General features: G+C 40.9%; 1 protein-coding gene across 1 annotated transcript; it reads left to right on the forward strand.

The window, feature by feature from the left end:
* The first annotated feature begins 237 nt into the window (after positions 1–237).
* On the forward strand, positions 238–14,276 carry LOC108790257. The gene is made up of 4 exons (XM_018560482.1): positions 238–263; positions 6,089–8,884; positions 10,422–10,547; positions 14,262–14,276. The coding sequence occupies exons 2-4, from the start codon at positions 6,320–6,322 to the stop codon at positions 14,274–14,276; spliced, it is 2,706 nt and encodes a 901-aa protein (XP_018415984.1). The 5' UTR covers positions 238–263; positions 6,089–6,319.
* Positions 14,277–14,834: the final 558 nt, after the last annotated feature.

The raw sequence follows: 14,834 nt of genomic DNA on the forward strand, positions 1-14,834 counted from the left end.
GCCAAACTTGAATGTATGCTGATAGTAGAGGCATTTAATAGTTCTATGCAGAATACCTTGGTACTTTCTAAATAAGTGAAACAAATAGAAATTAGCATTGTTAGTAATGGTATTTACTAGTTTGGCATCATACGCCAGATGTTATATTGTGATTTTTTTTTTTGGACAGTTTTTCAACCTCCTCTTCAAATGTGGAGCCAAAACAAGAGAAAGCAGATGAAGAAACCAGTACCCTCGCCTCACAAGATATTGGAGTTCAAACGGTAAGATTTCCTTCTGTGTTTTCAGAACCTTGCAAGGAGCTAGAAGATTGTTCATGGTCAAACTAGGAGGCAAGGGCCAGTTTTGAAAGGAATTTTGTCAAAGGATGACTGAAGTCTGACAATTACTTCCTGTCAGCTGCCTAACTTTTGACTTCTGATTGTGAGGTCAGGCGTTTGTTCAGCAGCAACTTGCAAACTTCAGGTGGCCTCCCCTGACAATTCCGCTTCAGGGGAATGGGTTGGCAAAAGCAACTAAAGCAGGCCATCTGCACCTGCAGTGAATTCTGAATAATCTCAGAAGCTTATTAAACTAATGTCAAAAGTTTGCTGCATTTGCTCATCAAAGTCTTTCAACAAGCCCTTACTTTTTTCTCAGGTTGACTAAGAAAAAGTAAGCTGAATACACAGGAAATCTCAGACTTTTTTTTTTTTAATCAGATTTGTATTGGGATTTCAAAAACAATACATACATATTCACATTCATATACAAGGTCACTCGAAAAACAAAATATCAGCATCATAGAAGCATTGGGAATGAATAAGCTAATAAAAATCTCTGTCTATAGCCCAGTCTCTTTAAAAGGTACAGCCTAGAATAAGTCATACGATAAAATGTTAATGTACAGGTGGACCTCCTCATCATTATTATTATTATTATTATTATTATTATAGTTTGCGCAGCACTTTACAATATAAGGAAGACATTACAAGGTAGCTGTGTGGGGATGTATTGTTTGAGAAAGTGATGGTTGAGCGGTTAGGTTGAGGTGGGATAGGCTTCCCTGAAGAGATGAGTGTTAAGGGATCGCCTTAAGGCAGTCAGAGCGAGAGATAGTCGGACAGGTTGGGGTAAAGAGTTCCAGAGGATGGGAGAGACTCTAGAGAAGTCCTGGAGGCGAGCATGGCAGGGGTTGACAAGGGAGCTGGAAAGTAGGAGGTCTTTGGAAGAGCGAAGGGGACGGTTAGGGTGATACTTTAAAAACAAGGTTGGAGATATAGCCAGCGGGAGAGTTGTGAATGGCTTTGTAAGTGGCTGTTAATATTTTGAATTTTATCCTTTGGGCTATTGGAAGCCAGTGCAGGGATTGGCAGAGGGGGCGTTGCAGACACTGAGGGGTTGGTTAGGTGGATGAGTCTATCAGCAGCATTCCGGATAGACTGAAGGGGGGATAGCCTGTGTAGTGGAAGGCCAATGAGGAGGGAGTTGCAATAGTCAAGACTGTCTGCAGTGTCTTTAGTTGGGATGGTGGCGTGCTAAAATAGTGTATCAGCCTTGATTGTCAGTTGTTGAATTGTTTAGCTGAGCTTGCTTCAGAGATGTTATGGCACAATGATGTGATTTGCTGGGAAGCCATCTCCATGCTCCCTGGTGACAGTTCTCTTTAAGCAGATAGTGTATATGTGTTTGCATTGACAACTATGCACCGATACCGTTTTTTCAGTTAGAAGTACCGATATTTTTTTCCCCGGTACTCGCCAGTACCAGAACTCCCATTAAGGAAGCGGGCAGCGTGTAATGACTCGCCGCCTGGCTTCCTGATACCGGAAATTCTGGTATCAGGATAAGTATTGGGAAGCCAGGATGTGTTTTTTATTTTTGTCCTTTAGTGAACTAACAGTAATGAGCCTATAATAGATATTTTAGGACACCTTCAGTAAATGTCAACATCAGAATTTCTCATTTCTCCAGCTTGCGCATTTTGTATGTTGTGCCACATTACTTAAACTGCACCGTTGGTGAGAACAGCCTTCTTTAACTCCCTCTGGGATGATATAGCAGGTACCTTTTTTAAAATTCCCTAACTTAGGGTACGCTCCTAATATGAAAATACCAAATTCAGCTGTTAAATTTGATGTGTTTAAGGGTGGGGAAGAATGGGTTGCTTGCAGCTGTAATAATATAGCTGCACTAATATGAAGTTAGTTTATTTGTATAGCGAGTCATTGATATAAATTATTTGTGTTGGTTTTAAGCGTGATTACTGTGCCTTGCAGTTTAATTTTTCTACATAGCACACTCCATGGAGGTCACGGGAATGAGAGACTTGTTTGCTGCAGGGCCTGTGGGGTATTTTTGGCTGTACTTAATAAAATGCTGTCTGAAAAGCTTGCTTTGTTATTTCACGTGGACTAGAGAAAGCATTTCCTGCTTTCTTTCCCAAGATTGTTAAGGGTTCAGAGTTAGAATGCTGAGAAATGCACACTCTAAGTTAAACATACACTGTCACCGATATATTTATACACTACCATAACACTTGATTTTGTACATCTGTGCATTTATTTTAATATATTCTGTCTTTTACTTTTTTTTTTGATTAGCACATAGCTTTAGCAGCTGACTTTTGGTGCTTGGTACTTTTGCTACTCCCCCCTTCCCCTGATTATCACTGGTATAATTGAAAAGTGTGGGAGTGTGTTTCTCAGACTATCATTACAAACCGTGAACATCAGACCGGTTTGAATGTGGAGCAGCATTTTATCAGGAAAAGAATTTGCAGCAGGCCCATTGATTTGAGCTGCGCTATTAATAATGGTAAGTTACTGAGTGCTTACCAAGTGGGCCCATTCTCCCTGCTACAATGACGAGCCAGAAACAAGGCCACATATAGCCCAGATCCCCTTTAGTAACATATATTGCAGTTTGCAAAATCACTCTGCCCCACACTAGGGTCTTTTTATATCTTTTCTGTTCACATGTTTGATGACCGGTCTCTCATATTGTGAGGTTATTGTTGTCACCAACATTTTGAGTGCATATGTTGCCAGTTGCAAAACTATACACATTCATACTGTGTTGCAACATTATAAAGATCAGTTCTTCAGGCGGACTCGATTCGTTCTAGGTTGAACTTGATCTTGACGGAACGGAGGTAATCAGATGTCCACTTGCATACGACTCCCCATAAACCTAACATGGGTCTGTACAGCTCAGTCTTTACCACAGTCGTAAGACACAGTGACATCTGTTCCATTCTGCACGGATCAGCAGGGGATCCATACATGGATTCCCTGCTCATCAGAACGGACAATGTCTGTGCGAAAGGGACGTTTCACAGTTTCTTTTGTTCTTCTGCTTTGACATAACTGTAGCTGTACGGTACGACTGTATTCAGTAGCCTCGTCATTTAACTTGAAAGACTGGCTTGAAATATCATCCTCCTGTACTTTGACTCTGTCATATATGTAGCAATGTATCCCTCTTGTGTCCTTCAAGAAGCAGGTTACTGTCCCTTGCTACCCTGATAAGCTTTTATGATCTGGACTTTGCATCAGTCTTGCAGCTATCAGGTACATTTATACAGGTATGTTCCAAAGACCCATTCTTCTGAAAAGTGCAGAGATAAGAGTTTACTAATAATTTATTGTATAGCAGCTAAGTAGTTAGAATTTACAGTTCTTGCAAATGCAGTGGTTTAGTATAGTGCAGTGTCCTCTTCTGTTGTCTTTTTTTTTTTTTTTCCGCCGATTAGACACTGGTATGTGACTTTCCATTCGATTTTTGTCGATTTTGTCACTGCAGCACCCACCCTACTTGGGTCTTCGTTCCGGTCAGGAGTGCGATGGGACACTTTTTATTGAACTGAGCATAAATTGCACACAGTTATCGGCTTTCCTAACTATCTTCTGTGAAAGCAATGCCTCCAGCACCTATCTGCATTGGTTTGCTGCTTGCCGGAGCATAGATGGGCCCTGTCAGAAGGAAGATTCAAAGCTGGTCTGTAATGTGCTTAGTAATTTGACCTTTCATTTGCCACTTTCTTTGGCACTTTGTGCAGTGTGTGTGTGGTAAGCCACAGGTTGCTTTAAAGGTCCAGGGCAATGACCAATCTCGGTGGAGCTCTGATCCCAGGGGGTGAAAATTGGATGGGCATGTCTCCTTAATGTTTTCGCATCTGTGGTAAGAAACAAAAGCCTCTCAGGTTATCCACAGGTGACCAGATGGTAGCCCCGGTACCCTACAGAGTTGCATCTGCAGCTCTGGTGCAATTTTTGTGTTGCACTTTTAGCAGTGGTTTAGCTTTGAGAATCTTTATTTGGTGCCGTTTTTGTTTGAGGCCGAGGGGCCATAGACCACGCTTGTGCAGCCTCCCTTCCAGCTGCCAATTTACGCATGCACCAGCTATCTCTTTGAGATTTGGCCATTGGGGCAGACGGGCCCATTGTGCTTCCTCAGAGACCCCCTCTGACTCTCCTCCTCAGGAGTCTTCCCAGACAGAGGACCTGTCTCCTGACATTTTCCCTAAGCTCAAGAACACTATCCTGTCCTTGTGGACACAGATTGCACTTGCATGCATTTAGGATGGCTAAAGAAATGGGTGATCCCCATCATAGACCCTAACATCGTCTGAGAAGGTATCAGCTTTTATGGACCACATTACCATGAGGTTAGAAGCCCTCTTTAAGGCCCTGTTTGGCCTTGCGTTCCCAGCTATGCAACCCCTCGCTGGAGGATACCTTTCTAGCTAATTCTTGGATGCCTACATCAAGGAAGTCGGGGGGAGTGGTTATGACTATAAATATAAACCCCCCCACTTTTATAAGTAGGGTAAAGTATTTCTGCCTTCCCAGCACTCTGAGCCAGAGGCATTTCCGATAACTGGGTTCAGAGTCATAACCAGAGGCTACAAACTAGAGTTTCAGTCCACATCTACTTAAAAGATAGATTTCTTTGCTGCCGTACGATTCTCGGCTGGTTTTCTAGCATGCTCCCAAGTCAAAAGACGTGCGACCGTACAGTAAAAACGGTTGCACGCCTTCCATACACTTTGCGATTATCGTACGATCGCGGGATTTCCTGCGATTATCGTGCGATAATCGCACAGTGTATGGGCACCTTAAAGGAAACTTGGTCAATAGTAGTTTCAGAACTGTGTCATTATTCGTGGCGTTCTCTTAATCAGTTACTGGTGTTTCCATCATACTGGATCATACTGCAGCTGAAAGTGAACCTAAAATGGACATACTTTCACTGCTTTGCTCCTATATTTGGCCCCAATGAGCATTGAAAGTTAAAATCTTGGAGGTTACAAGAAGCTAAGGACTTCCTCATGTGGCAGTGCTGTTATGTTAGAGGAAGACGAGAATAATCTGCTGGTGGGGCCAAGATTTAAAGAGTAATTCCACTTTTGCTGAGAAAAAAAATCAATGCTCTCTGAGTGATCTGTGTACATTACAAGGATTTTAACAAACCTTGTTGCAGTTTCCTACCTGTTTCTGAAGAAAGATGTGTGTGGCAGCATGTCCTTTCCAAACTGATTCCTTGATAGTCTGTGTTCGTTTTAACCAACTTGGTGAGCTGTGTTGTAATAGGGAGAGTTACAGTCTCTGCAATGCCTTTTAATTGTAATTTACCCTTCAGGAGTATTTTGCCAAAAATGAAATTCCTATTGCAAAGGATGCCAAAAATGTATACTTGTTTCTTCGTGCAGACTTCAAGGAAAGTCAGTCAGCCAATCACAGAAGCAGGAAGGGATATTTCTGGGGGTGTTCCGTACAGCAAATGTGTACGGAAGGCCTCCAGGTTGCTCTTTTGCATTTCATTTTTTTAGACTGTTTCATAACATTTACATCAGCTACAATTTTAAATGGAAAGGTAATTGTTAATAACATTCAATTACAAAATGGCTTGTGTGGCAATACTATATCCTATATTCATTTTTTTTTTAAGCCATTTTTTTTAGCCTGTTGACATGTGGCTTAAATCCTGTAATTTATACTTTATACGCACATCTTATTTTGACATATTATTTGCAGAGTAATGTTAAAATGATTCTGCATAGCATTATCAGATTTACATAATTACGTGCATAATTTTTCTATTCCAGGAAAAAAAAGATTGGAAAAGCAGTGGATTTCCGGAAGACCGTCTGAGACCAAGGAGGTCATTTAGAAAAGTAGAAGAACCTTTACAACTAAAGGACAATGAAGATGTCTTTATTGAGCGAAAAAGCCAGGTTTATAAAGATAGGCAGTATGACAGTAAAACAGAGCAAACAGAAGACAAATCCAAACAACCTGTCAACTTTGATAACACATTTAAGACTGTGAAAGCAACGATGTTTGAACATAATGTAGAATGGCATAGTCCCCCTGAACTCCTGAATGCCAAAAACCCTACATCCAGCCAGCCTACTAGAAGTGCTATTTTGTATGAAAGCAGAGAAAGTAAGAAAGACACAGAGACCTGGTCAAAGTGGCTGAGTGACGACAGTGTGCATTCAGTCACACAGCTGCACAAGGATAGTGATATTTCAGACATAAGGTTCAGCAATAGCAGGGTTGGAAAGGCTGCATCTACTGCAGACCACGACATCCTTCAAAACCTCAAAGTTGATGAAAAAAGGCGTATAGAGCCAAGGTTTGAAGTCATCCAGGCGGTTGGAGAAAGGGTTTTAAGTGAATCCATACAAATGGCTTCTGAAGACAAAGCTGTGACTCTTCGATCTCGAAGATCTTTCCACAGGAAAGAAAGGGAATTGGAGAACTCAGAAATGGATGAAAGTGTCTTACATCGTCCAGTAAGCAGCCTCCAAAGAAGTAAGAGTGAATACAGAAGGAGAGACACAGGTTCACAAGAATACTCCACTAATAAGTATGTGTCTAGAGACCTTGATTTTCCATTCAGTAGAAAAAGTAGTTTAAGGGCAGCAAAAAGTGACTCTGTGAAGTCACCAGATGACAGAACTTATGAAACTGGTAAGAACAAAAGCACTGTAGACACAACTGTCTCCGATTTTCAGCCAAAGTCCTATAAACTAGACTACAGACCAAAAGATGAAAATGCTTTGGAACAATGCTCTATTGATCAGTCTCAATTTGGAATTAGTACAACAGATGGCAAAGACATGAAAAAATCTTTGAATGATTTTAATCGGCATCCCCTTAGATCATTCAGTGATTTGATGGATAAAGGGTTAGAAACAAAAACTGTTATAGATGAGCCAATAGTATCTAACTCAAACATTAGAGAGGATATGAAAAAATCATCACACATTGAGGAGGTTAATAAGCCATCTTGCCAACGGAATAGTTTTTTCTCCGACAAAGAATCGCCAGCAACCAAGAAAGTTAATAAAGATGAATCAAATTATTTGATTAGTGAAATGTTAGGTAATGAAATTGAGCAATTTAAGAAGGACTTGGCTGTTACTCGTACCACAAATGATACTGATAGTCTCCTAAGGGGCAAGCAGTTCAAGGAAGAATATACAGAACAATTTAAATGGGAGCGGAAGCAAACACCATTTCAGGACAGGAACACGAGCAGTAGTAGCACAGGAAATGCATCAGATCTGTACAATTTTGAATATGAGGAAACAAAGAGAAAACCGAACATGTCTATTGTATCTCCAACCGATCCAAAAGCAACATATTTTGCACTAACTGGGTTGGACAACAAGAGGGAAAAGAATGATAATAACTCTGAAAGCCAGAGCAGTAATGCCAGCATTTGGAAATCAGAAGAATTTTTTAAGCGAGATGTGAATATGAGCTCAACAATTTCAGGGTCTGACAGCAATTCTAAGAAACCAGAAGCAATAAATACCCAAGGAGACTTAGGAACCTCAAGTGCCTTTAAAGAATTTAAAACACACAGAAACCAGAGAGTTCTTGAGGATGATTTTGTTGGCAAGTCAGACAAAAGTTTGGAAAAAAAGAGTGTTATTGACATTGATGCTTTAATCAAGAGACACCGCCAAAAAACAAGCCTAGATGATAGGGTTTCTTCAAGAGATGCTAAACCTGAGCAGAAAATATTTGCAACAGACTTAGACACTACACAAGGCTCCCCTTTAACGCTTGACAGATCTTATAAATCCAAAATCGTTGACATTGATTCTTTAATGGCTGACTATAATGCAAATCATCCAAAAGAAAGCATATCCAGAGACGAAGATCATAGTATATACAAGTGGGAAAGGTCTAAATCTTTTAGAGAGAGTGCTTCAAAAGGTTCAGACAGCAAATGGAGAGATCCCCCTGTAAGGCATGTCAACACTGATGAAAAGTACCAGTATGAAACTGTTGCTTCATGGTATTCTCAAACAACTACCTCAACAACAGAAGACACTAAACAAGTTTCGCACAAAATTCCAAGAACTGCAGAATATTTGAAATCGCCTATAGATGCAAAATATGAGCAATATAGAGAGAGAGAACGAGATCCAGGATTCCAAATCTGCACAGAAGAACGTAATAATATAGCAGGTTTAGATTCCTCCGAGTCATCAACAAGAAATATTGACAACTATAAATCTAGATCAGTACGGGCCTCTGAGTCACCTACTGTGATGGCAGACTGGTCAACTTCACATACCCTAGCCAAAACAACAGTTGTAGAAATGAGTGTTGATTCTAAAGAAGATCCTGCTGCTGCAAAGCTTCACCACAGGATTTCTGTGAAAACTGATAAAAAATCGATTGTAACTGAAGAAAGGCAACCGCGTTCTGAAGGCAGACGACCAGCAAAAGCTAGTGATTTAATTAGCACAATGCTAGAAAATAAAGAAAAGCGAATGGAACATCATCGTACGAGGCAGAGCATTCCAGTGGAGCACCTAAATGAGCCAAGAACACACAAACTAAAGAGCCAACAAGAATGGCATCATAGTGAGAGCAAGGTATGAATTATTGGTTCTCCATAGGGAGAAAGTGCATGGCAACAGCTAAATACGCACATGAAGTAAATTAATGTTCACTTTTTTACCTGTCAAAATATTTGTAATACAGGCAGTCCCCGAGTTATACATCCGACTTGCATACGACTCCTACTTACAAACGGGGCTATTACTGTACAGCAGGATTAGTTGTAATGCTACCGCGCTCGTGCCGACGAGGAGTGCCCACCTTTTTGGGTCTGGTTCGTAGTACTGTACATACATAACAGGAAGTAGGCTCTTGTTAGAGGCGCACACGAGGGGTGCCCACCTCTACTTCTGGGCCACTGTGAGGTTTTTACTGCTGTCTTCATCCTCATTAGAAAGATTTAATCTCACTTCCTGTCCTTGAGACAACAGGAAGTGAAAGGAAATCTACCCCTTAGATGGGAAATTCACTCCTGTAAGAGTGATCATGGGAAATAGGTGACTCCACTGAAGCTTTATCACCAATCCTTGTTTCCACGACAACCCAAAATGTTCAAAATCCAATTGTCACAGGGACAGAAAGTGAGGTGAAATCTTCTGAACAAGGGCACACACAGCAACACAAACTTTACAGGGGGGTTAACCTTTCCCTATGCTATCCAAAACAAAAAAAATGTTTTTGGCTGGAGTTGCACTTAATAAAATTACATGTTCCAACTTACATTCAAATTCAACTTTTAGAACAAACCTACAGTCCCTATGTTGTTCGTAACCAGGGGACTGCCTGTAGTATTCAGCCACTTTTGCCTTGCCATGGTACCTTTTTTCTAGCTCCCCTTTTACTGCCTGCTAATAAAGAAGTAGCAAGGTGCTATTGAAGTCCTCCATGTACTCCCCTACCCCTGTCTGATGCTATACACTACCCCTTCAGTCACCTGAATTAGGATAGCTAGCAGTGCAATATATTCATAATGCACTACTACTCTCATCTTGAATTCAGGTATGCAGAAGATTATAGGAAGCCTATATTTAAAGGAGAACTATGGGGTTAGTGCTTTTCCCCATAGTTCTCCTAAGGGTAACAGGAGGACACAAACTAGCGCCCTCTCGTCACCCTAACCTCCGTGTACCGCGAGCTACAGCTTGCGGTATACTGAGACGCCGCAGCTGAAACTGATGCCGACAATTATGTCTGGATCCGCCCAGCTGCGTGAGTGACAGCTGGCTCCTCCGCTGGAGGATCGGAGCGGGTAGGGGGCAATCCAGTCCCTCCCCTGTCACGGCTCTGTGCCGTGACAAGATCAAGAAGTGAGCGAACGCCGGTATGTCTTCGCTCACTTCCCGATCTACTGAGCCGACCTGTGACAGTTTCATTGTCACAGGTCGGCTAGAACTATGAGGATGAGTGAAAAGCACTCACCTCATAGTTCTCCTTTAATAAAAAGTTAAGATGCCTATATTAGATACTTTAAAAAAAATACTTGTAAGAAAGCTTATAATTCTAAAAATTAGAATAAACTTAAGTCACTTTTCCAGCACTCCTTTGAGTTCCCAATTTTAATGTCTGTTTTAGGACTATTCTGAAAAGGAAAGCTCCAGACAACATGCAAAACTACAGCGGGAAGCCGAAATTGTCATGGACCTGCCACGAAGGAAAAGTTTAAATCGGCAAAGAGAGTGGGACTTTAGATCAGAGACGGTAGGCTGTTGTTTCATTATTGCTACTAAACACTTATTTTAGATTTTGTTAATGTTTTTTTTAAAGTTTTGGATAGTGTGGAGTATACCCATTAGCGAGATTCACCCTCTCTGTATTTGTCCTGATGACCGTTGCTATCTGGAGTGAAAGTGGAAGAAAATCACAAATTTTGAAGTGTCATCCGAACAGGAAAAGAGAGGGGAAATCTTCCATGGGGATACTAGTTCTTGTGAGCTGAGTAAAGAGCCAGGGACTTCCCTCACTTTGGTGGGATTTCCTCTCGCTTCCTGTTGTGGCTACGGGGCCAGAGATCAAGGGAAATCTTCCCATTGGGACACGGATGTCCCATTGGGGAGATGCAAAAATAACCTGCCAGGGGTTGTGTATAACCCTACCTTACTCTATCCAACATAAAGTTTTGCCTTCAGTTCTACTTTTAAATAAGTATGGATACATTTCCTATACAACAAATGTATTTTCAGCCTACTCTGGGTTTATTTTGGTAATATTTTTTATACAATTGTAATATAAAATGTTTTCAGTTCTGTTGAATGCCTACATTTAGAATTAGTATGTTCTTTTTAATTTTGTGAAAAATGATTGTAAGTAATTTTAACAAGCCAACAAATGTATTTGTACATGTTGTCTGTATATGAGAAGAGCCACAAACCACTAGTAGTGACAATGTACTGCTATCCATCTAGGTTGTGGACAGAACCCACTCTAAATGTATTTGTCTGACATTTCTAATGGTACATTAGTGTGGTGTAGGTTTGACCCCAAATTTGATACATACATGGGTAATTCTACTGAATAGTAAAAATATTCAAAGATTTTAAAAAATCTGCCCAAAGATTAGTTTGATCAGATAGGTTAGAATAACTAAGGATGGCTGAACTAAGCTGAAACGTTTTTGTTTTTAAGTGCCTCTGTTATGACAAAAGTATGAGGCCTGTTGTTGCTGACCATCTTTTGAAAATACTGGTTGCCTGGCTGTTTCTACAAATGCACTATAAATGAGGGTCAGACGTGTCTGAATGTCATAATCTCAATACTTGATTCAGGTCAGTGACTTGTTAAGCACTGATGCCAAAGCATCAGCATTGCAGCCAGGGCATTAACAGTCTCAAAAGAGTTGGTAGACTTTTTACTTTTCTGAGGACCGAGTCACCTAAGCGTGCTTTCTTTTCAGGTTAATACTGTCCTGTCCCTTCTGCTATATGAACTGGTACTTGTATCCCTTTAAAAAAAAAAAACCTCCAGGAATGTGGGTTTGAACTATCTTGATGCGAATTAGGACACAAAGTGGCAAGGGAGTATCCATTTAGAAGCTTACATTTTAGATTTGTGCATAATTAAACTTGAGGACATTAAACAGTGCATTTCACTGTATAATATGTTCCTTTTAAAGTGTGTTTTTACTTTCCCAAAGGTTATTGTGGTCTGTTGCATTTCTTCTCAAATGGAATATCTCATAAAAATAAATAAATCACTGTTTAGGTGCATTAGGTTGAGTGGATCTCTCAGGAGTGTGCCATGGACAAATAGAAACGTGTCCATTGACCCTAATCCTTTATAGTGAAGCTCTTCTAGTTGACAGTTTTACGTAAATGCTTAATGACATTATAGTTTCATTAGGGTCTGCTCACATTAGGAGATCATTGTTTGAATTGTAGTTTTCAAAGCAGGTCATAAGTCAACAGTCATCAAGTCTCAGGAACCGTGAACTGCTGATCACATGCATTTTACTTTCAGGCATTATCTAGCTAAAGATTTTAAAGTTCATAGCCAAGCCCTTGTTTTGATATTGGAGTTGTACTTAATTCATTTGCTGCTAGTGATGGTGAATCCTGAAAACGCTCTTTTTGGAGGCATTGAATTCCGAACGAAGTATATACAGTGTCATTGGGGTTCCTTAAAGATTGGGAGACATGCTGATCATATGCAAGTTCAATAATTTAATATATAATGTGAATAACTGCTTATATCTTTAATGTAGAGGTGCCTTATTGGGGCTATTAAGTGCTCTTAACACAGTCTGTTATTGCATTCCATGTTTTGCAATCCTTTTCCTTTCCATTCCAACTTGCACTCAACCACTGGAAACTATATTTGTAGTAGCAGGTGGAATTCCAAATGGCAAGTAAACAGGTCAGTTTATCAATATGATTTGTCATAGGCCTTTGTTCTCATATGTAATTAACATTTAGGCCCTGTTCACAACTATGCTTCATAGCGCGCACATTAGGACGCATCAAAACCAATGTTATTTGGCATTCTATTGTTTTCATTGGTTACTTTTATGTATATGCCAGTGCCATGCCTTCTGTGCTGGGTGAGGCATCCCCCAGCCTGCCGAAGCTCCACCCCACAGAAGCTCCACCCCATCCAGCTGAAGCCCCAGTCCACATACCGACTTGAAGCTGACACCTTTTTTTTCTTCATAATACTAGGTGAGGCTCTGCCTCATCTGCCTCCCCTGACTGCACGTCCCTGGTATATGCATTGCGTTGTGGCACGTCAAGGAAAACAGTTCAGGTGCGTTTTTTCATCAGTTGAGGTGTATCTTGGGGCCCATTGAACTCCTTTGGAGATGCATATGTTTTCATGCAGTGTCAATGCATGTTTACTGAGACCTGCCCCTGGCAACATGCCATGTCTTCTTGACCTATCTACATTTGGAAATTGACAGGCTCCTTTCACTCCCCCTTAGATGCTGAGCACATCATTTGAGAAAACCTGCATAAAAACGGATGAAAAAAACAGATACAAAAATACATGAATTCAGGAGTGCATAGGTGTAAAGCCAGCCTCCAAGCCCAACTCCAGAGAGACGTTTTTGTTTTGGATAGAATGGAGAAGGGTTGGGGTCTGTCAGATTGCTGTATGCCGGCTGTGCCCTTGACAGGAAGTAATATGGGCACATTTTGTTAGTATTTATGACCAGGTTTTTATTGTTCCCAAAGAAAAGCAAAAAAGCAGGTTCCTATTTGTCATGACATCAGAAACCCTTCAGGCAACATAAATATAACATTGAATATATTACAAAAAAACATTTATTAGTATTTCTAATTCATGTCACTAAAACACCCAAACAAATTACCACCATATCTATCTAATAATGCACTCCTAAAACAATAGAAAAAACACAGCCTGTGGTCCCAAAAATGTCCTTCATATATGGTTGATGACCCCAAAGTCTAGAACCTAATTTGCTTTAGACCAGACTCCACTTGTTAATGTGTCATTGATCAATTCATGGAAATCTTGTTGTCAATCATGCATGATTCCTGGACTTCCTTAATTGGAGGCATCCCAGTACAACTCAAGGTCCCAAAAAGAGGGTGCCAAGTATCTTGAAACGTCACCTTACCTCAATCACTGTGATCATGATTTTACTGGAGCATACTTGTCAGTCCAAAAACACAGTGCTCAGTGTCATTTTAAAAATAATTTCCTCAGAGTAGTACTGCTATAGATTGTAAATGAACAAACTGCAGATAAGAATGTTGAGAGCCCATCATCCACATGGAAGAGAAAAGACAACCAGTTCATCACGCCGTACGTCCTGGGGTGCCAGAACATCCGAACACCCATGCTACACGGCAACCACCGTGTGTGTGTGGCTCCTTCCACCAACTCACAAATGTACGGCGCAATATTACTCTGATTGAAGATACTGGGATCCTTAAGACTTCTTCTTCTGTTCCCCAGAAATCTGCGAAATAATCAGCTGTGTGTAAGATCTGCAGGGCTCTGTTCAAAGGTCCCCATACGGCTGAGATGCCACTGAATCGCAACACGTTTCATCCACCGAGGACTTTTTCAAAGCGTATATAGGCTGCAACGTTATTGTTCTCCTTGCTTGTCTTTCCTGGGACAACGGTACCCTAATATCGTGTGCAGACTTCATGAAGACAACACATGAGAAAAATAAACTCTCCTATGGTGTTACAGGCAAACATTAAAAAACAAAAAGCTAATTTTAATTCTTCCACATTCTATTCAAAAGTATCAAAGGAGAACTATGAGGTGAGTGAAAAACACTCATCCTCATAGTTTGAGCCGATGTGTGACAATTAAACTGTCACACGTCGGCTCAATAGATTGGGAGGTGAGCGAGCACATACCGTCGCTCGCTCACTTCTCGGTCCTGTCCCTGCAGAGAGCATTGACTGTCGGTCATGGCTCCCTGCAGGGATTTCCCCTCCCCGCTCCAAACCTCCAGCGCTGACTGGAGGAACGGATGGGTGAAGGGGGCGGGTACAGCTGGCTCTGTCTCTAGAT

This window comes from Nanorana parkeri, unplaced genomic scaffold (genome assembly GCF_000935625.1).
Source record: "Nanorana parkeri isolate BGI_ZX_2015 unplaced genomic scaffold, ASM93562v1 scaffold18, whole genome shotgun sequence".
Taxonomy (NCBI): Eukaryota; Metazoa; Chordata; class Amphibia; order Anura; family Dicroglossidae; genus Nanorana; species Nanorana parkeri.